The 21,167-nt window shown below is 37.2% G+C and overlaps 1 protein-coding gene across 3 annotated transcripts in view; it reads left to right on the top strand.

Annotated features, from left to right (window-relative positions):
- The first annotated feature begins 10,114 nt into the window (after positions 1–10,114).
- emid1 (EMI domain containing 1) overlaps positions 10,115–21,167 on the top strand; it is a 65,805-nt gene continuing 54,752 nt past the window's right edge. Inside the window, exons 1-3 of one of the 3 annotated variants that reach the window (XM_082168704.1) lie at positions 10,115–10,804; positions 18,974–19,087; positions 19,999–20,103. In XM_082168704.1, the coding sequence (XP_082024830.1) occupies positions 10,641–10,804; positions 18,974–19,087; positions 19,999–20,103 (383 nt within the window). In that variant the 5' untranslated portion in view covers positions 10,115–10,640. The remainder of the gene's footprint in view (positions 10,805–18,973; positions 19,088–19,998; positions 20,104–21,167) is intronic. The other 2 variants (XM_082168703.1, XM_082168705.1) reach the window with 2 other exon arrangements.

The raw sequence follows: 21,167 nt of genomic DNA on the forward strand, positions 1-21,167 counted from the left end.
AAATATTACATTTTCAAAAATCTGTTTTCAATTTGAATATGTTTTCCTGTGATGGCTAAACTGAATTTTCAGCATCATTCCTTCAGTCTACAGTGTAACATGATCCTTCAGCAATCATTCTAATATGCTGATTTGCTGCTCAAGGAACATTTCTTATTGTTATCAATGTATAAAACAATTGCTGCTTAATATTTTTGATGAATAGAAAGTTTAAAAGTACATTATTTAAATGTTTTAATCAATTCAATGCATGTTTGCTAAATATGACTATTAATTCTTTTAAAAAAATTTACTGACCCCAAACTTTTAAATGGTATTATATACATGTGGTATTCTTTCAAATATGGGCTCAATACAATAAGCTGTCAACACTGTAAAATTATGTGTCTCTGGACAGGTTTTATTCGAAATGGGGACAAATTTTCATATTTTAAAAATCTGAAAGAATTATCTAGTTGTTAACTTTTATTTTCCATGTATCTCTCTCTTTACACTTTTTGTGATGCTGTATTTGCTGTTTTGACCTCAGTGTAGTTTGTCCCCTCCCCCTCTTTTATTATACTGTAATAATAATAATACTTTTATTATCATCAATTCTTATGTTTTGGTATGCATGGCTCCATGCCTTGAAAAGGTGTAATGACATAATTGTTATATTTTGCTTTTGTAACCAGATACTATCTTATTCTGTTGTATTTAAGCTGCCTAGGGAAGGGGTGTTTTGGGGGTGGAGGAAGGAAAATGTAACTTTCATGGTTTTACTATGTTTTGTTTTACTCCTTTAAAAAAAAAATATATATATATATATATATATATATACAGTATATACACACACACACACACACACGCATATTAAATTAGATTTCACAATGGGGAATGATAAACTATAGTCTTGATTAACTCATTCTAATTATAAGTCTATAACTAATTAAGTTAATGGTGGATTTGTCTATATTTATATAATGAATATTTTTGCACATTTTGTAAGTGACAGTGTTGACCCATATTGCATTTTATAAACACACATTTTGAGAAAAATGGAAGAGACAGGAGGTTCTACCAAAACTTAAATGACCTCTCTGCTTGTTAGTGAAATGAAAGACCTGGAGGAATCACTGGAAATAATCATCAAACCTCACACAGTCTTCCGTTTGCGGCTGACCGCTCCACCCATTAAAGACTTCCTCATCAAGACTTCCACACACTTTTTAGACCTTCATGTAAGTCAAATTAAAATGCCACTCTTGTGAAAATGCCACTCTTTCTCGGTCAAGCAAGAAAAAAAAAATCACAAAAAAAAGAGCAAATATCAACAAAAACCTGTGCCAGGAACTGGTTTCATGTTTTTACTTCTATAATAGCTATGTGCATCTCATGTATTTTTTCTGCCTTAAGAGAGTCTCTAAATGAGATGAAGCTGGGCATAAAGGAAGCACATTTTACGATCTGTAATGATAAACTGATGTGCTTCCCAGCCTTCCGGAGTTTGCTTTATATGCTCCTGTAAAATTCAGTTCTGAGAGAGCAACCAGAGACATACCAATCCAGATGCAGAGTCTGATCCGTTTAGCATACTGACCGCAGTCAGTCACAGAACTTTTCCATAACCCTTCTGTCAGCCACTGTTCATTTGATTTAATACAATCATATCTTCATAGAATTCTGTAGAACAACAAAGAGCATCTGAATATCTGTCGTTAAATGTTTGCTTTTCGTTTGTTTTCAGTCATGAAAATATGAGGAGGAATTCTCTTCTGGAGGAATGCTAAGGATTTTGAGGCTGATCTTTATCACATCGCACACACTATAGGTCACTTAAAGGGATAGTTCATCAAAAATAAAAAATATGTCATTATTTATTCACCATCAAGCTGTTCCAAACCTGTATGAGTTTCTTCTGTTAAACTTGAAAGAAGATATTTTGAAGAATATGGGTAAAACAGTTGATGGGCCCCATCGACTTCCATAGTGGGGAAAATACTGTCAAGTCAACGCGGTCCCATCAACTGTTTGGTCACCGACATTCGTCAAAATATCTTATTGTGTTCAGCAGAACAAAGAAATTCATACAGGTTTGGAACAACTTGAGGATGAGTAAATTATGATTTTTGGGTGATCTACCCCTTTAAAGACAATCTGTATATGGGTAGCTGACATAATGTAGGCTGTCCATGAACTTTTTCAGCATTAAAATGATATACAGTTGGTTCCAAAAGTTGTAAGATCACTAATCAGGCCATACATTAAATTGAATCTAATTTACAGTAATTTGTGTTGTTTTCCATCGCAAATTATAGACCAGCATAAATATTAAATAAAACCATACATGAATTTCAAGGAATGTTCTACAAAGCATCTTGTTAACTTGGGCAATGTCACAAATTGTAATAAAAACGTATTTAATTGGTAGTACTTTACTTTAAAACAGTTTTATTGTGAAATATTATTACAGTCTAAATCTTTTAAGATATTTTAAAATGTCATTTATTCCTGTAATGTCACAGTTGATTTGAAGTATATATATATTGTTCTATTTTTACCATTTTTAAAATACAATACAGTTAAATTGCATTATGTTGTTTACCACTAGAAGGCAGCAAACTCCAGACTTGTGTCCTGTGGCAACTTTGAGCCTCTCTGTCTGCCTGACGTCTGGATTCCTGCCAGCTCCGCTCATGGACCCCCTTCTCACCCCGATCCCTCTTCAGTCTCCAGGCCCTGATATATGTAATCTCAGAGGATAGATCTAATTAAGTCCTCTATCTATTTGATTCCACATGACATTTCTAACACCCATGAGCCTTCAGAATCACGGGGGGAGGAAGAAAGAGGGGATTCTTTGTGTTTCCTTAATTACAGTCCTAATATTTCTTTCTCTAGATTATATTTCACCCAGGCATCCGTACCAGCTCCCATCCGAGGCTTCCCTCAGACCCTTCACTCATGGTGCTGCTCACCAGAACATTCTCCAACAAAACCTCAAAGAAAAAAAAAAGCACATCAGTCAGGTTCAGGGTGGACAGACTCTAACTTATGTGCTGTATATACGTACAGGATATAGGTATGAGAGCATAAATTTAAGAGACTTCTTAAGAGAATTTCATGTCCGATCTGCATATGTTTATGCTTTGGCTTGGCACATGTCACATTTTTCATACATAACCTTTGGGTCACCAGAGGAATTCCACCCATTCTTATAGAACTTGATATATATTTCCTGCTTCTGAAGGCTCAAAGTTTGCCCAAGAAAAAGCGAGAGTCTGTGGAAAATTTCTATCTGTATCAAATAGAGCAGAAAGGAACTTTTCCACCTGGGATATCTCTACTTTTTTTTTACTGTCCTCTTTTGTCTGAGTCTGGCTGATTCTTTGTTCTCTTTGGTATAGATTAATTATGGCCAGGTGAGCCGATTCTTTACAATTAAGTGGGACAAAATCTTTCCGACACAGGGTAGATAACATATAAGCAGCTTTGCCAACACTAAGTTTAGAACAAAGTGCCCTCTGCTCAGCAAATCCTTGCTTTGGGAATGTTCAAAGTGGCAACAAGTGCTCAATGTTTGCACCAGGAACTCTATTAACAATAGAGGTGACCACAAGGAGTGTTCATTGGGGGCAATTTTAAAAGTTTACACAATCAATTCAAGGCTACAAAGAGTGTTTAACCGCTTGGATGAAAAGAAGCGTGAAACAGAGTCAGAGCTGGCATGGTAAATAATCAAAGGGGAAACAATAAGGTGGTTTATTTTAGGAAGATTCCATGTTCAATACAAGTCAAGCTCAATTTTCAGCATTTGTGGTAAGGGTTGTTTGACAGAAACAGTCGCTTACTCAGATCTGCCTCCATGCAATCAACAACCAATAGACAGAACCTAATTTTTGATGGATAGAACCTTTTACAACAATGTTTCATCACATATACATCACAATATGGAAGAAAAGAAATGTCACTAATTCTGTAAGGCCTACATCACAACTTTATTTGTTGCTGAAAAGTTGGTCATTTTAGGGTTTTAGGCATTACTTTGTCTTGGCAAAGAAGTTGTAAAATTGGATAAGACTTTTCACAGAAAAGATTATCAAGTGATATTTTTTTCATATTAAATTCATGCATGCATATTGTTTAAGTCACATGGCTATGTTTTTAAAACATTATTTGAACATTTATAGACTGGTTCCATTCACTTTGATTCTAAGTGTCTCATTGTAATTCAAGATTACTTGCTTTTTTAAGAAATAGAGGAACGAGTTAAAATGTAGATACAATTTTAAGTCAAGACCAATTTACTTCTATAGCACTTTACAGAAAACCATTATGTTAATGTTTAAGAATATCTTCATGCCTTATAGTTGCATTTAGCAGATATGAGCTTGGCGATAATGTACATTTTACTGTTGATTGAGCTTTCATTTCTCAGTAGAGAGATAAAGACAGAGAGAATCAAGTACAAGAGTGGTTGTTAATACAAAAACTCCCACCATCACCACCGGCCTCCCTCCTTTTTTCTTTTGAAGCCAATATTATTTTCAGCCGTCTTCCATAGCAGGGATTTATATTAACCCTGAAATGCTCCAGTGCCTGCTTGGCATGACTTTGCACCTGCTGCTTTTTAAAATGCCATGGGTCTTGACATGTCACACATCATCTCATCGTAATGTTCTTGCTTTCTTTTTCTTTTGGATTTGGCACAAGGAAAAAAGCCTGTTCGATAAAACAGGATGCACTAATACCCATCTACTTTCCAATGTCAAAACCTAACATTCTGCTAGATCATTTTTGAGCTTCATTTTATTCAAACAGTCAAACCTGTCAAAATAAGACAAGTGGCATCCTCTCAACACCTGCAGCTCTTGGCCACCCGTGTGATTGATGCCCCTGCTCTGTGCTTTGCTTATTTCTCTGGCTGTCAGGGGGTCCGCTGAGCGCAGTCACCTCGACCTCAGATATAGATGAGTGGGCTGGAGTTCATACTGCCTGCTGAGCCAGGTGTTTAGCTTGGACGTGGACCACAGTTTTGCGGTTTTCAGAAACCCCTCAGTTCTCCTTTTTCACCGGGCAGAGGAAAGGTTAGAGCAAACTGTGTTCTTGCGGTTCTCATTCTGTATCACTCTCTCCTCTTGGCCCATTCTGGGTGCTATTCAGACGTTAGACTGTGTTTTGTTTTGTAATTCTTTTTCGAAAAATGTAACGATTCTTTTCGAAAAGTATCAGTTGGCTTTCGAAAAAGTAGCGATTATTTTCGAAAATGTATTGATTGTATTGATAGATTGTATATTGATGCATTTTGAATAAATGTAGCGATTCTGTTTTGAAAAAGTAGTGAATATTTTTGGGGGAAAAAGCGATTATTTTTTGGAAAATGTAGCGATTCTTTTTGAAAATGTATTGATTGATTGTATGTTTTTTTGACAAAGTAGCGATTCTTTCTGAAAAAGTAGCGATTTTTTTCTAAAATGTAGTGATTCTTTTTGAAAAAGTAGCAATTCTTTTCTAAAATGTAGCGATTCTTTTCTAAAATATAGTGATTCTTTTTGAAAAAGTAGCGATTCTTTTTGAAAATGTAGTGATTGTATTGATTGATTGTATTGATGCATTTTGAATAAATGTATAAATGCATTTTGAATAGATGTAGCAAATCTTTTTGAATAAATGTATCAATTGTGAATTGAATGTGAATTGAATGCAAATCAAATGTGAATCAAATGTTAATTTAATTGAATTCATTTAATTCACATTGGATTTGATTTGATTCACTTTTGATTCACATTCGATTTAATTCATTGACATTTGATTTCAATTCACATTGGATTCGATTCACTTTCGATTATTCAATTTAAATTCGATTCACATTTGAATCAATTCGATTCACATTTGATTCGAGCCAAATCACATTTGATTTGAGCCAAATCACATTTGATTCACATTCGATTCACTTTCAATTCCATTTAAATTCGATTTTATTTGCATTTGATTTCGATTCACGTTTGATTTGATTCTATTTGAATATTCGATTCAATTTACATTTAATTTACATTTGATTCACTTTTGATTCGATTCACATTCGATTCACTTTCAATTCAATTTACATTATATTAAATTCATATTCGATTCACATTTGATTTACATTTAATTCACATTCAATTCAATTCGATTCACATTTGATTTACATTTAATTCACATTCAATTCAATTTGATTCAAATTCGATTCACATTTGATTTACATTTCATTGACATTTGATTTCAATTCACATTTGATTTCAATTCACATTTGATTCGATTCGAATAGTCAATTTGATTTACATTCGATTCACATTTGATTTACATTTGATTCACTTTTGATTCGATTCACATTCAATTCAGATTTGATTTGATTTGATTTAAATTCAATTCACATTCGATTCACTTTCAATTTTATTCACATTCTATTCACATTCTATTCAATTCACAATCTATTCACATTTGATTCACATTCGATTCGGTTTGAGTTACATTTGATTTATATTTGATTAATATTCAATTAACATTTGATTTATATTTGATTCACATTCGATTTTATTTACATTCGATTCGATTTTAATCATTTCGATTCACATTTGATTTCGAGTCGAATCACATTCCATTCACATTCGATTCGATTCGATTCAAATTCCATTCACATTCCATTCACTTTCAATTCAATTCAGATTTGATTTAGAAATGCACCTAATTCTGAAGTGAAGACATAATATGCTAGCAGACAGTAATCCAAATGAGAGAGAAGTCTGGTGTGGAAGGTGGATCTGGAACTGAGTTCTGGCCAGGTATGTTTATTATGTCTTACGGCAGCCACAAGCGTCCGTCCGGCTTGGCAGATGACCATCACAGAACGTTACAGTTTGAAGTGAGGTGCATTCACAGTACTCCGGTTCTGTTTTAATGTTATTCATTTTAATTTCAAAGTACTTTATTATTATCATCTGCATTATGTTGCTAAGTGGGACCCCTCTGTAGGCTACTGTATACCGAGTCTCCTCAATGCAGAATTAAACAATATGGTCTTGTAGGACATTGTCACAATCTCTAGTCACCATGCCTGTCACCTTCAGCACTACATCTCCCAGAATCCTTCCTGGTCCAATTTAATGAATCCCTTATATGAAGTGAATATTGCATTATTATGTTTTGGTTTCATAGTGATGCCAAATTCTGTGTGCTTGCTGCATCCACCAGACATCATGCTGAACCTGTGAGTATGACAGAGTTTAAAGTACTGATTTATAGTCAATTGATTATTAATGAGTTTAATTAATGGTTTCAGGTTGAAGGCCAATCCACAGTTGAGGAGGATGAGGAGTATGCTCAAGGAGGCCTGAGCTATAGGCACAGATTTGCACATTATATATTTTAAAGCCTGTGAGGTGCTAATAGCGTGTATTTCCACAATTATTATTATTGGCTTCTAGAGTCCCAGTCTGGGACCACATGTGACCTAGTGAGTATTAAGAAATTACAAAAAAGTGCCAAGAGCACTCAATCAAATAACTTAAATGTCTGTTCCTGCAGAACCCAGAGAACATAAAGGGAGTTTACAAGCACTATCTCCTGAAACAAATGGAAGTCATAGATACTGTCATACAATATAAAAAACTCAAGATAAGAAAGTTGGAGCTGGAAATCCAACAGCTAGAGAAAAATGCAAGTAGAACTGCCATATTTAAAACAATGACACATGACCTTTTTGTTTTTTGACAACATTTAATTGTATGTTTTCACCCACAACAGGCAGCCTCAACCTGAATAAAAAAAACTTAATTGTAACAACTTGTGTGTCTGGTAAATTAAGGGGAAAGTTTAGGAGAAAGGGAAAACCTAACATGGTTTGGACCATATTAACCAAAATAATTATTGGCATAACTGTCTCTTATAACCCTGCCTGTTTCATTGTCCTCAAAAACGGCCTCAATGCCCCAATCTTCCTCTACAACCATCCTTGGTTGCCTCTCTCTCCTCAGACAGGCAATGTTATGTAGCACAACACATGCCATTACAATTTCACATGCCCTTTGTGGAGTCACTCTGAGGTAATTCAGGCACTGGAACCTTGACTTGATGAGCCCAAATGCCATCTCGCTCTTGTGCGTGCATGGGCAGTAGTGTAGTTGTGCTGTGCCTCAGTCTAGGGCTCCTGATAGGGAGTCAAGAGATAAGGCAGGCATGCATATCCCTTGTCTCCCAGCAAAACACCTGAGAATTCACCTGAATAGAGTATTTATTTATTTATTACATTGAAATTAGTGAAGGTATTTTAAAGTTGTAGTTTTTGCCATATTATGTTAAGTGACTAACATACCTTTTGCCAGTTGGTGGGAAAGAGAAGAGTCCTGAAAGATTTTGGAATCATGCACTGAGCCAGGCCATTTTGCCTCTTTCATTTGGGATGAGGCAATCTGCATCACAGATCATCTAAATAATAAAAAATGTATCACTGGAATTGTTACTGAATTCGTAATGAACAGAACACTGATGCCCAGCTTATTGTACAGAATAATCGGTTCTACAGGGGGGACTGTACATTGATGCTGTGTAGGGATTTCCTATTAACGAAGTCTGCTTTATGCGCATGTGGGTGCAGTCCAGAGCACCGATAACATTTGGGAAAGCTACAAAAGTTAAGTGTTTGTCTTTCAATTGCCATGTTTAACATTAACAGTCAATAATATTTCCATTTTCTATATTATTTGAACTTACCTTCCTGTTTAATGGTACGAATCGCTCAGTGGCCAGGGAAGGTGATGCACACCTGTACATTGAGTTTTTTTTTTTTTTAAAGACAAGGTACACAATTCGTTCAGAGCGGCAAACCGATGCTTTGCTGATATTCTCTGCATCTCCAACTGTGTACAAAAATGTTCCGCTAGCAAAAAAACGAAGTGCAATGCACACTGTCTGCGGGACTGTGAGCGCTTTATTACGATGTGTGGGCTCAGTAATCTACAAATATATGCTGGTAGTTGTCAGAAAAAGCCAATGGTACTCTGCCCTGTCCCTGAAAGTACGTTCTCTTTGAAATGCCCTGCGTATGATTATCGCTCCCTCATCCACCACATCATCAATGAAAGGACACACCATGATTATGCGTCCGACACATGGGTTGAGGTTGAGCTCCCTATTTATAGACATTTAATTGATTCATTACAAAAATCACACCAACTAAACAAATGTAACTTCTTTACATTTGTTACTATTTTTGTATGTTTATTACATATTAAAGTGCATTTCCTTTAATTTTTGGACTGATAGTGGTTACATGAAATAAAATGGCAGCATGCCAGGGCTATCATCACATTCCCAGTGGGTCAGTGTTAATGGTATCTGGTTAAGCATCAACTCAGGCCAGTTAGCCTGACAGTTAGCCTGCCCCGGTTAGTTTCCCAGCATAAGTTGCCAGAGTAACTGAGTTTGAACTATTTTAAGTTTGCTTTATGAAACAGAATCCACCGACAATAAGTCTAACCAAAATCTGTCTTGTATTCTAATATTGTTTTATGGAACAACCCTCAGGTTGATATTTTCACAACGTTTCTAAAACTTTTATTTTGTTTACATAGTTTTAATTTTAGGTGTTTTTTTCTTTTAAACGTTGTTTTAAACATTGTAGCCTACTGCATTTTGTGTTTTCTGGGTGGATTTCACCAAGTAGGCTATGTTCCGGAATCAACATCTTTTTTTGATCCTGGAACAACATTCCAATCAACCAATCAGATTTGAGGAAAAACTTGACAATTTATGACAAGTTTAGGCTTAGAAACAAGGTTAGGTGCTTCTACATCAGTGTTATTCACCTATCATTTCCCTTTGATTTTAGGGATAAGTTATGGATAGGTTTAGGTTTAGGGGTAAGGATATGGTTATAGGCCTATAAGAAAATAAATTGTTTTATATAGGCCTATATATATATATATATATATATATATATATATATATATATATATATATATATATATATATTGCTTGGAAAACAGCTGAGATTTCTGTAGGCTGTGGATTTGCTTATTAGCCTCTTCTGACTGCATTTTTTAAAACGAGACCCAACTGCTTCTTAAACAAGGACGCCATAAATCCATTTGTTTCATGTCTAAAAGTTTTCACTGGAAGAGCAGGAAAGGGGGAGTGCTGCATGAGAGGACAGAGAGAGAAAGAGGGAACTGGGCTGGGTGAAAAAAAAACTACACGGGCTGTGGGACTCAAGGCGACTATAAAACCGCTTTCTTGCCCATTGTGTTGATGTAGTCAAGAAATATACCGTAACGTAGCCTACCTACAGAGAGACGGAGATGGAGGAGTGAGGCGGGACCGGTTTGTGTGGCTGCTAAGAAACGTTTGTCTTGCGGTTTGCGACCAAACTTTGCGAGGATATTTATTTGTGGCGGGGTCTGCCGATGACAATCCTCTGAAACTTTAACTCTCGTGTTTGAGACGCAGCAGATAAACAAGCCTTTTATTATTTTAATGCTCGTAAAATAAACGGCAGTTCAGAAATTACTCTTGCAAGTCTTATACCTGTTCTCTAGTCACATTTGCGAGATCAGTGGGTCAATATTAGAAGAGTGTTTTTTTTTTTTTTTGCTGAGTGGGTTCTCCGTATAGTTGACGCCGCTGAAATGGGAGCGCGTGTCGGGCGCTCGGTGTCTCTGGTTCACCGGAGCTCTTTCCTCTTGTGGACGCTGCTGCTGATACTGTGGCTGACGTGCGTCCAGGGGACGTGGGGACCCGGAGTTTACAAATACCAGACCGGGACAGCACTCCACAAAGATCTGTCGAAAAGGTACGGTTTATATGACATAACAGAAGTAACATGCAGTTGTCAGTTGAAGTTTTAAATAGTTTCGAGTCATGTTTACCATCTTTTCCCCACATGAACTACACATTTTCTGTTTACAGTCAATTAAAATCCTAAAGGATTTTAGTGGGGGAAAAGTTTTTTTTTCATAGAGAGTTTGAGTTAAAATATCCAAACAAGAGGTAAAAGTGTCTGTAAATAATGAGCTGAGACCAGTAAATTCATATTACTTCAATGTTTGTTGAGTCAATAACATTTATTACCAGTTTGAAAATCCAGTTTAAGCTTGTCAGCTGTGCTTTACATGACTGGGTTTTAGCTGGTCAAAGTCATTAGCTGATCCAAGTTAGCACACCAGCATAAACCAGCTTTAGATGGTCAAGCTGCATGTTTAAAAAAAAAACTGTTTAAGATAGAATTTCCAACAGAAAATACTGCAGAGTTTAATGATCATTTGTAAATTACTACATTTACTGTGTTTTTTTATAGAAAAAATAAGATTGATACATTGTGAGCATAATCTATTTATCAGTTGTATACACAGATTGTGCTCCTACAATATTATGCTGATTTCTCTGCTATCAACTAAATAGCCCTGTTGTGAGTCTGGCAGTCTGTTTCCTCTTTCCTGACATGAGGAAACACCCATCTCTCCTGTCAGCACGTCTGTCTATGGTTTATTCCAGTTAAAACATGTAGAAAATAGATTGGTATCACTGTCCAGACTCATTCTCAACTTCAACTCGCCCAGAGAACTTTTGAATGATTCCACGTTTTCAAAGTCTTACTTACAGGTTTGTATTTCTAAGCAAATGCTAAATCAGACATAATCAGCAGTTCTTTTTTTTAATCAGTATATCTTTTTCATTGCTTTTTTGAGACATAACAAGGCAAGAAATTAGACAAAACATTCAACATGTAAGCCCTCCACTTCTATCCAGACTGCATCACCTTGACTGACCTGTGACAACAGCTTATGGCCTTGATCTGACCCTCATATCTTCATGCAAATATTTACTCTGTTTGGGTAAATGGCTTCGAGTTGTTGTGGGTGGGATGCGTCTCTGAAGTACGCAGGTGTGGAGGAGTCTTTGCTCTCTGTGCTGAAGGTTTGATCTCTCACCCCTCCTCCCGTCAGTCACAGACTGATGAAACAGACAGTGTTTACTAAACACATGCAGCTGCATCGTCTGCATGCTGCGAGAGGGAAGTTTATTGCACTGCTGTATGATGATGCAGAGAGGAGGGGTCACAGACATCTTTGAGATGCCTTGGATAAGCAGCACTGTTTTCTGAGAGGTGCAATACAACTTTAGATATATCTCATCATATGTAAATAAATAAATAATATAAAAGAAATCAATAAGCAATATCAGATAAATATAAAACATATCTTAAGCTGTCATAAAATACATTTCAAATTTGCACAATTTCAGTGTGACTAAATGCTTTAGTCTGACTGAAATTGAGAAGTCTAACTAACAGACCTACAAAATGTGGTTGTAGCTGGGCTTCATCCAGCATAAATACAAGTTAATCAGAATATAATTGTCCTTGGAATTGTGCTCTTGCTCTGAAAGATGCACAAAATATATTTAATTCTTCACATATTCGATTACACATTGTGTCATGCATACCTTTACTGTAGTTCAGCTATGCACAATCCTACTGTACATAGATTAAAACTGCACATTTAAACGTACTGTATAGATACCAGCCCATGATGATGAATACAGAACTTAGTTTCCCACGCTAGAGCACAGAGGAACAGTTTGTTCTACTTTCCAAAGCATCAAGAGAGGCTGAACACAACAGGCATATGAACTCTTGCCATAAATCATAATTAACCCCGATCCACATCCTAACCTTTACCCTAAACCATTTTGCATATGGCAAAGACAATGCCTGAAATATAAATGTCCTGAGAAGAAAAAAACCCTCAAGAATATCTGTCTAATTAGGGGCCGGTGAAGCCGAACACAGTTGGGGGTTAAGTCAGCAGCTATTTCCTGTTCTGCTCGGCTTCACTGCCCTGGAGAGCAGCACTCAGGGTGGGAGTGTGAGACTTGGGGCCCCAGAGGGACCTTTAGCTGCTGACCCATCAACACCAACAAGCATCCACCCTCATTCTGTCTCCACGAAAGCAGTGACACTTTGATGCTTAAGTATTGCTCCATGGTTTATACACATTAGATATTTTTGTTTACTTTATTTGTTTTTCTCTTCTGCATTGTAAGTCGTAAGTTCCGCATTGCAAATTGTACAAATGAAGAGGGCATTTTTATTTGAGATAATATGTTGAGTACAAGAGACTTAACTTGATTCAAGGCCCTGATTTACTCACACGATATACAAAGTTCTTTTTCGTTCTTTGATTAAGTAAAAATAAGTTGGAAATATCTTTGCAGCAATATGCTTTTAACAAACATCCCGATGCCGCCACACTGCTCTTTCTCTGCGCTCTTTCCTCTCAATAACAAACACACAATAGAAGTGACAGTGGTGAGAAAACAGCATTTAAGAAAGCATCTGATCATAGCAATGTGGATATGTTTGCACTAGCTCTGCAATTCTCCGTAGTCATCACGTAGACAGATGAGGTCATTAAAATGACACTGTATAGTTTGATTCTAAAGTATATTTGAGTCTACAGAGTTCAGACTGTATGTAGATCTGGCTATGACATAAGACTAATAGTTTGAATTATTCCATTTTCTTTGCATGACACATTGACATTACTGTACAGAATAGCTCTTTCGGCATTGTTCTGGACATTGTATAAGCATTCATATCATGTGTCATTGAATGGAAGAAAGGCTCTCTGGAGTCCACACGTAAACTTCACATCCTTTTGATTTTCCCGGCAAAAATGTCCCGAATCCTTCACATAAAAATCAGTCTATAGGCTTTCATAGACAGCCTAGGAAGTTGAGGAAGGTCTTGTCTTTTAACTTTCGTTACTAGCTGTTTACACATTGGCGATTAAAAAAGCTATTAATACATGAAAATTCTTACATATAGCCCCTTTAAGAAGAATTTTATTCTTAAGAATGTTTTGTGAATCTGGCCACTGTTTTAGAAATAAAAATCTTCTAAACTGAAAACAATTGCTGCAACACCCTCATTTGATATCAGATATTAATAAAGATTGTCACATGGGGTGAAGAGCATGACTCTCAGATCAATCAAGGAATCGGTTTCACTGTGAGGATAGAGATAGCCTAATTAGGGAAGAATGCACTGATCATCTTTATGATCTATGGGTGTTTCTGTGTGCAGTCTCACTCATCCATATCATTCGCTTCAGGGCTGTTTTCCCTCAAGACTGGTCCTTAAATCCGACTTTGGAGAAGGACTGTCTCCCGCCTTGGCCTTTGACCTGTCCTTCGAACCAGTCTTGAGCAAATCTCAGGGACAGAAGAGGGTACTTGTTCATTTTTGCTTTGCTTTGTCGTTCTTTCCCTTTTTTTCTCGTTTAGTACTTTTTGATGCTTTCTTTCAGCAGGCCATTAATCTTCTTTGTCCCTCACTGTTTTGCCTATATCGTTGGACGTCATGAACGCGGCCTAATTGGGTTATCTTACCCCCCTAGTGCATCCCAGGAGGGCTTCATTACTGACCCGATGATGAAATGCTCTCTTTCCAACCCTCCTGTCCAGCTGCCACAGCTCTCTATTGTCTTCTTGTTCAAACTTAATTTATTTGCCTCCAGAGTCAATAATCTTTGTAGTCTGTGCTACATTGCGGGAGTCAACATTTGAGTCTCAGCATTGTCTCACGCGTTGTGTGTTGAAAGCTAGCATTCATGCTTTAAATGAAGCGTGCTGTTTTTCATCTTGTCTAAAATAAGGCAGTTTCATGATCATTCCTCTAGTTCGAATGCATGTGTGCGTTGTGCTGCTTTTATTATATGGCTTTGTCTTGTTTGCTGCTCGCTGCACGCTGAGTTGCACTCAGTCCAGCTCTGTGTGATTCTTGCCATCCCTTTCTGATTTGAGTTGTCTCCCCCTTACAGTCTGTGCTATGATCTGTGCACAATGCAGAGTTATTTATTAGGTTTCTGGTCCCATGTGTGTATTCAAGGAAGAGAAGTCAGTCTTTCGATCTGTTGGCCAAATGCATATTAATGCCAATGAAATGTAGCATTGCTGGGCTGTTGAAAGCATTCACACCTTTTAACTTGAGTTTCATTACCTACCGCATATCTGAGAGAGAATTAAGCTATAAGCAGTTTGTTGCAATGAAGCTTTCAGTGCAATGTGTCTTAATCTTAAATTGCACTAAATTAATGTGCTATTTATTTATTTGTTTGGTCCCCCCCCCCCACACACACACTTATATATTTCAAAGTGCACTAAATTTATTTATTAAAAATTCTACATTGCACTAAATTGATGTGTTAAATTGGTAGCCATGTTATTTTATTAAACAAATGCATTCATACACATCCTTTCACTGGAAGATATAGTTCCCGACATGTAAACGATTGGAAAACAATAATCTATGGGTTACACTTATATTCTATTCTACATTTTTTTATATTTTTAAGGCACAACTGTAAGTAGTAAGAATTAGAGTGTGGGTTGATAACTGGGTTGCATAATGACCCCTCATAAATGCTTTGTGAAGAAAAGATGTTAGATTACTGGAATAATGGTCTATAAGTACTGCTCCTCCTCTTTTAACCCTCTGTCTCTCCCTGCCCCGAGGTTTAAATCTGGATCAAAGCAGAGTTTAGTTGGCTTTGCCTCCATCTTTCTGTTCAGAAAGCGGGCGAGGGGTCATTTCCCATTGAAAGGCTTTTGTGCTGTGTGTTCCCTATAAATCCTCTCATTAGTTCATATGGAGCTGGACTGTGTCCAGAATCATCTAGTTTTCATGAACATCCAGAGAATGCCATGCACTGTGTGCTGTTTAAAAATGGAGAGGGCCTTTTGCGTGGATTTTTACATAGTTTTGTGTTTTAGATTCGAGGGGCTAATTGAAGTTACTGTTGGGGAAGTACCAAATGAAGTTAGGATCAGATGAGAGGGGAGGGGGGTGAACAATTCAAACAAATCGCCCTGTTCACTAAGCTGGCTGTGTGGGAACTGTTCTGATATCTGTGCCGCTCTAGATCTTTATCTGCATGCCCATTGCCCGGACGCCTACTCCTACTATTTGGAAGTTCGGCTCATTTCTGTGTCTATTCAACCTATGTAGTATTTCCAGGCTAAAATGATCCTAAATGGACAGAATCAGTTGGGTGGAGTTCAGAGCAACTGAAATCATGGTGAAATATGGGAGCAATTATATGTGATAGTTTTTGCTCAGATGAATTAACATGATTCGGTGTGTTGACAGAGGTGATGTTAAGGTGATGTGACTGTCCAAATACAGTTCACCCCAAAATGAAACCGCAAAATTAAATTTCTGGCATAATTTACTTATGCTCATGTCATTCCAAACACATATGACTTTAATTCTTTTTTTAAAACAAATGAAGTTGCTTTTATTGAATGGCATAATTATGCTTTAAAACTTTTATTTTGTTGCGTTATTTCGTTCAACCAATCATTGCTCTCTGAGTGTATGTGTATGTTTAGACATATCTTTGACAACAAAGGATGTTGTTGCAGGATGCATGGCCTGCTTAGGTAAATTATGTGTAGTAAAAAAAAATTGTGCAGTTGTATTTACGGTAGAGTTTGAATGTGCATTCATGTGTTTCCTAGAGAAGGGCAAGGGTGTGATTTGTGGTTCTAAATTCAATAACAAGCAGATCATAGAAATAGCCCCATGGTCTTCAGCTGTGACCAGACTGGCTTCTGTGTTTGCGTGTGTTTGTTGGCTGGGCCGGAACAGTTGGGCAGGTAGTGACCGGATAAGCCTGTGGTCACCCCAGTTCTGTTCCAGACTCTGTGTCCCGGGGCCCTTGTCTCAAGCAGGGCATGGAAACCCCCTAAAATTCATATAGGCTATGGAAATATCTGGCATATTTGAGGGCTGGTTCTGTGGGCCACAGTTTTAGCAGGTTCTGGGAAAGGGCTGGGAAACGGCACATGCAAGAGATGTTAATGTGTGAGCATGCCATGAGGATGGTTTCATGTTAGACCACATGTTGCTTCTGGTTACAACTTAAAGGTATAGCGGAGGATCTTTCCAAATTTTAGATAAGACCCGCCCTCTCCACTTTTTGAAAAGTTTGATTGATTCACCAGAATGATTGACAATTAGGAGGACCAATAGTTTAGACTACCCACCAGGAAGTAAAACATCCTCTGCTATACCTTTAATATATACAGTATGTATGTATGTATGTATATATGCATTTTCGTCTTTGAAAATGTACATAGGTTCATCTTTGACCTGTCTAATCTGCTAGGTGTTACCCATTACTAGTATTGAATTACATCATTAAATTAATTCCTTTGCAATTGCACTGTCATGCCTTTTCATTTTTTTTGCCTTGCCACAAATGTTGTTCTTAAAAACAGATGATTATTTCTTTTTTTAATATGTTGTTTTTGCCTGAAGAAGACCCAGCAGGGTCGAAACGTTGCATTTTTGATTAAATATGGGAGCAAAAAGCAGTGTTGCAGACATCAAATTTTTTTCACTTTATTAGTTCCTATTGTCCTGCACCTGCCAGAAGGTGGGATGTGCACACAATTACTTTTTTGATTGTTTTGTACAAACCTGCAATACATGCACATCATTATACAGCAATGTTTAAGTGTGCTTGAAAACACCCTGAAATCTACAAACAGACAATCTACACTAATACAGGCAGATTGATGCTGATTATTGAGCGTGTATGGCCCTCTGGCCTGTTTTCTTGATGTGTGATCATAGCTGTGCATAAGCTGAGCCATTGATAATAACCACTGAAGTATAGTAGATATAATGACCTCCATATGTTACACGTGCATTAACTCTCTTTGAATTCTGCTCCACATCTCTTTGACTTATGTTTGCTCAACTTGAGGCATAATGGTTCATACAAAGGTCTGTTTGAGGTGAACTTATCAATGGCTCTTTGTTTCAAGCCATTCCGTGTAAAAATCATGAGGGAGCTCAGGGGGAAAGAGATCTGATTGGTGTTTCTCTTCAAACCCACGTTCATTCCTTTCTTTTGTGACTTCTGGCATGTGCCGGGATCCTGGGCTTGGGCCGTGCAGCTTTGTTTTGGTTCTCTGTGTTACTTTCCCCCTCTCCTCTGTCCTGACTCTAGTCTGCTCCTCATCAGGGCTGGATTTGCCACTGGCTTCCCAATTAGAAGGTTCCACTTTATGTAGGGCACATTAGTGATTACCGTAGCAAACTTTCCAGATGACTTTTGTCTTCCAGGCTTGTTTTCACTCGTTTGCATTTTCCGCTCAATAATGAGACTGAAATATGACTGAAATCATACCTTGAGTGGCTTTCTGCATTGCATTGCTGTTACGAAGTTGCCCTATAGCATGTTTTAGGGCAGGAACATATTACTCCAAATAAGCCTTTCAAAACACAGTCAAATCTTTCCGGTAGACTGTCCACTTTTCTAAGACCTTTTAAGACATTGTTTGGGTTAATGTTACTTATTTCATTTTAATATTGGATACACCTGATTCAGGGATTTGTCCGGCAGTCGCTTTTCAAGCTGTGTGAAGTGTTTCTCGGCTTTTCAAGCTGTGTGAAGTGAAGCCCTGATAAAAAGCAGGACAAAAGAGTCACTCTTTCTCCCAGGGACTGTGCCTCTGCTCCAGTTTTGGCTCAGGTTTCTTAAAGCTGTCTTAAATCTAGATGAGGAGCCCACACGCTCACACATGCGGGGCAGTGACCCCCTCCGTGACTTGACCTGCTTGTAGTGCTGCGGAAAGAATAAAAATGGGCGGATGTGATTTGCTAGAGAAAGGCCGCAAAGTAAACAGCACTGACAATGCTCTCCTGCCGGGCGTACGGGTCATTTAACCTGTGTAAACACCATAAAGAGTTTTCAGAAGAGATGGTTAGACTGTTGAAGTACGGGTGTCCAACGAAACATTGATCACTTTTACAGTATGTGTGAGTTGGATTAGATCATTTCATGGCCAGCTATGTGCGTGTGTTATTATTCTTATGTCATCAGAACCATCCAATTCATGATGGGGGTCAGTTAGATTGCTCTGATTATCATATTTCTCTCTCTTTTAGAAACTGGTGTCCTCAGACGGTGACAAAGACTGTGACTTGTCAGGTACAGAATGGCACCACGCTTCAGAGAGTCTATCAGACCTGCAGGTGGCCTCAGGGTTGCAATGGGGGAAGGTGAGTTTATCATCAGCACACATTCACTTAGGGTTTTATATCATTTTGGGAACCTCTCATTGGTCACTTTCACATTTGCAGCCTGTGCAGTAAATGTGTTCATGTGTTAGTAGGACAGTAACACTGTTTCAAAAACATTGCATGTGTAAAATTATAATCCCATAATTCCATTTTGCAGTCCTTGACAGGACCTTGTAAAAACCAGTAACTGTTGCATGATGTGCATGATATAACTGTTCAAAAGTGTGGGGTCAATACAACTTTTAAAATGTTTTTGAAAGAAGTCTCATATGCTCACAAAGCCCACATTTATTTAATAAATAATACAGTAAAACAGTAATGTTGTACAATATTATTACAATTTAAAATAACAGTTTTCTATTTTAATATGTTTTTAATAAAAAAATTTTTTGTAAGAATGTAAAAGTCTTTACTGTCACCTTTAATCAGTTTAAAGTTATTAATAATTGCTGAATAAAAATAGGCCTATTGCTTTCTTAAAAAAATCTTTCTGACCCCAATCTTACATTTTCATTTCAAAATAGTTCCAAAATAGTTGTTCTGCTTTAAGACATTTTTATGATTAAATAATGATCATTTTTACTTAACAAATAATATTAATGAATGCATGTGAATTGCAGAAAATTGAGAAAATTACAACGCTAACTATCTATCTAGCTACATAATGAAAAGAAGAGTCATTTTCGTTGTTGGGTGATAGTGTTTCTAAGAGTTTCTTGTGTGAAAGAAGCTGCATGTAAACTTATATTTAAACGTTTAGCATTTTTATGTATACAATTTTTTTTTGTGTGTGTGTGGCTGTTGTAGGTTTTTAAGATTTATTGTCTTTTAAGAGTCATCTGGTTAACATACTTTCAAACAGACTTACATTGTATGTGTGTGTGTTGCAGCTATCGCACTGTGGTCCGGCCATCCTATAAAGTTGTGTACCGCACCATCACCTCTCTGGAGTGGAAATGTTGTCCTGGATACAGCGGATCTCAGTGTGAGGAAGGTAAGACTGACCAGAGAGGATAGTTGTAGCCTGATACAGAACTACACGCAGTTGTGAAGAAGGAATCTCTATGCTGTGCTCTATGCTTAGTCAGTGTTGGGGAATTTACTTTTGTTCCCCAAATTTCAAACTCAATTTATCATTTATAGTCAAACTACAAGCTACTCTTTTGAAAATGTATAGTTTGCTACATTAAAGGTTAGTACACCCAAAAATGAAAATTCTGTCAGTAATTACTCACCCTCATGTTGTTCCAACCGCGTAAGACTTTCGTTCATCTTTGGAACACAAATTAAGATATTTTTTATTAAATCTGAGACCTGGATCACTCCTCCATAGGCCTCTATGGGATCGAAAGTTAGAAAGTTAGAAAAGACAATGTTTAAAATAGTCCAAGTGACTACAGTGGCTCAACCATAAGTTTATCAAGCGACAAGAATACTTTTTGTAAAAAAAAAAAAAAAAAAAAAAAAAGACTTTATCCACCCATTAATTTTCTTCTGTGTGGGCCTCTGAGTGAGTTCACGTAGTGTAACAGCGCACCGATTGTGTTGTACAACACACGCATCACACACATGACCAGCATCGGCCAATAGTGAGCCTACATTCTGACGTACAACCCAGAATCGCTGCGCTGTTACACTACGTGAACTCACTCAGAGGCCCACACAGAAGAAAATTAATAGTTGAATAAAGTTTTTTTTTCTTGTTTTTTTCGCACAAAAAGTATTCTCGTCACTTGATAAACTTATGGTTGAGCCACTGTAGTCGCTTGGACTATTTTAAACAATGTCTTTTCTAACTTTCTGGGCCAGCAAGTTTCGATCCCAAAGCCTATTGGAGGAGTGAGCCAGCTCTCAGATTTAATCACAAATATCTTAATTTGTGTTCCGAAGATGAACGAAAGTCTTATGGGGTTAGAACAGCATGAGGGTGAGTAATTACTGGCAGAATTTTCATTTTTGGGTGAACTAACCCTTTAACTGTCTGGTTATAAAACACGTTTTTGCAATTAGAAGAGTTTTAATCGGGTAGAAAACACATCCGGCCTTGACACTTGACAAA

The sequence above is a fragment of the Leuciscus leuciscus genome (genome assembly GCF_965113295.1).
Source record: "Leuciscus leuciscus genome assembly, chromosome: 5".
NCBI classification, from domain to species: Eukaryota; Metazoa; Chordata; class Actinopteri; order Cypriniformes; family Leuciscidae; genus Leuciscus; species Leuciscus leuciscus.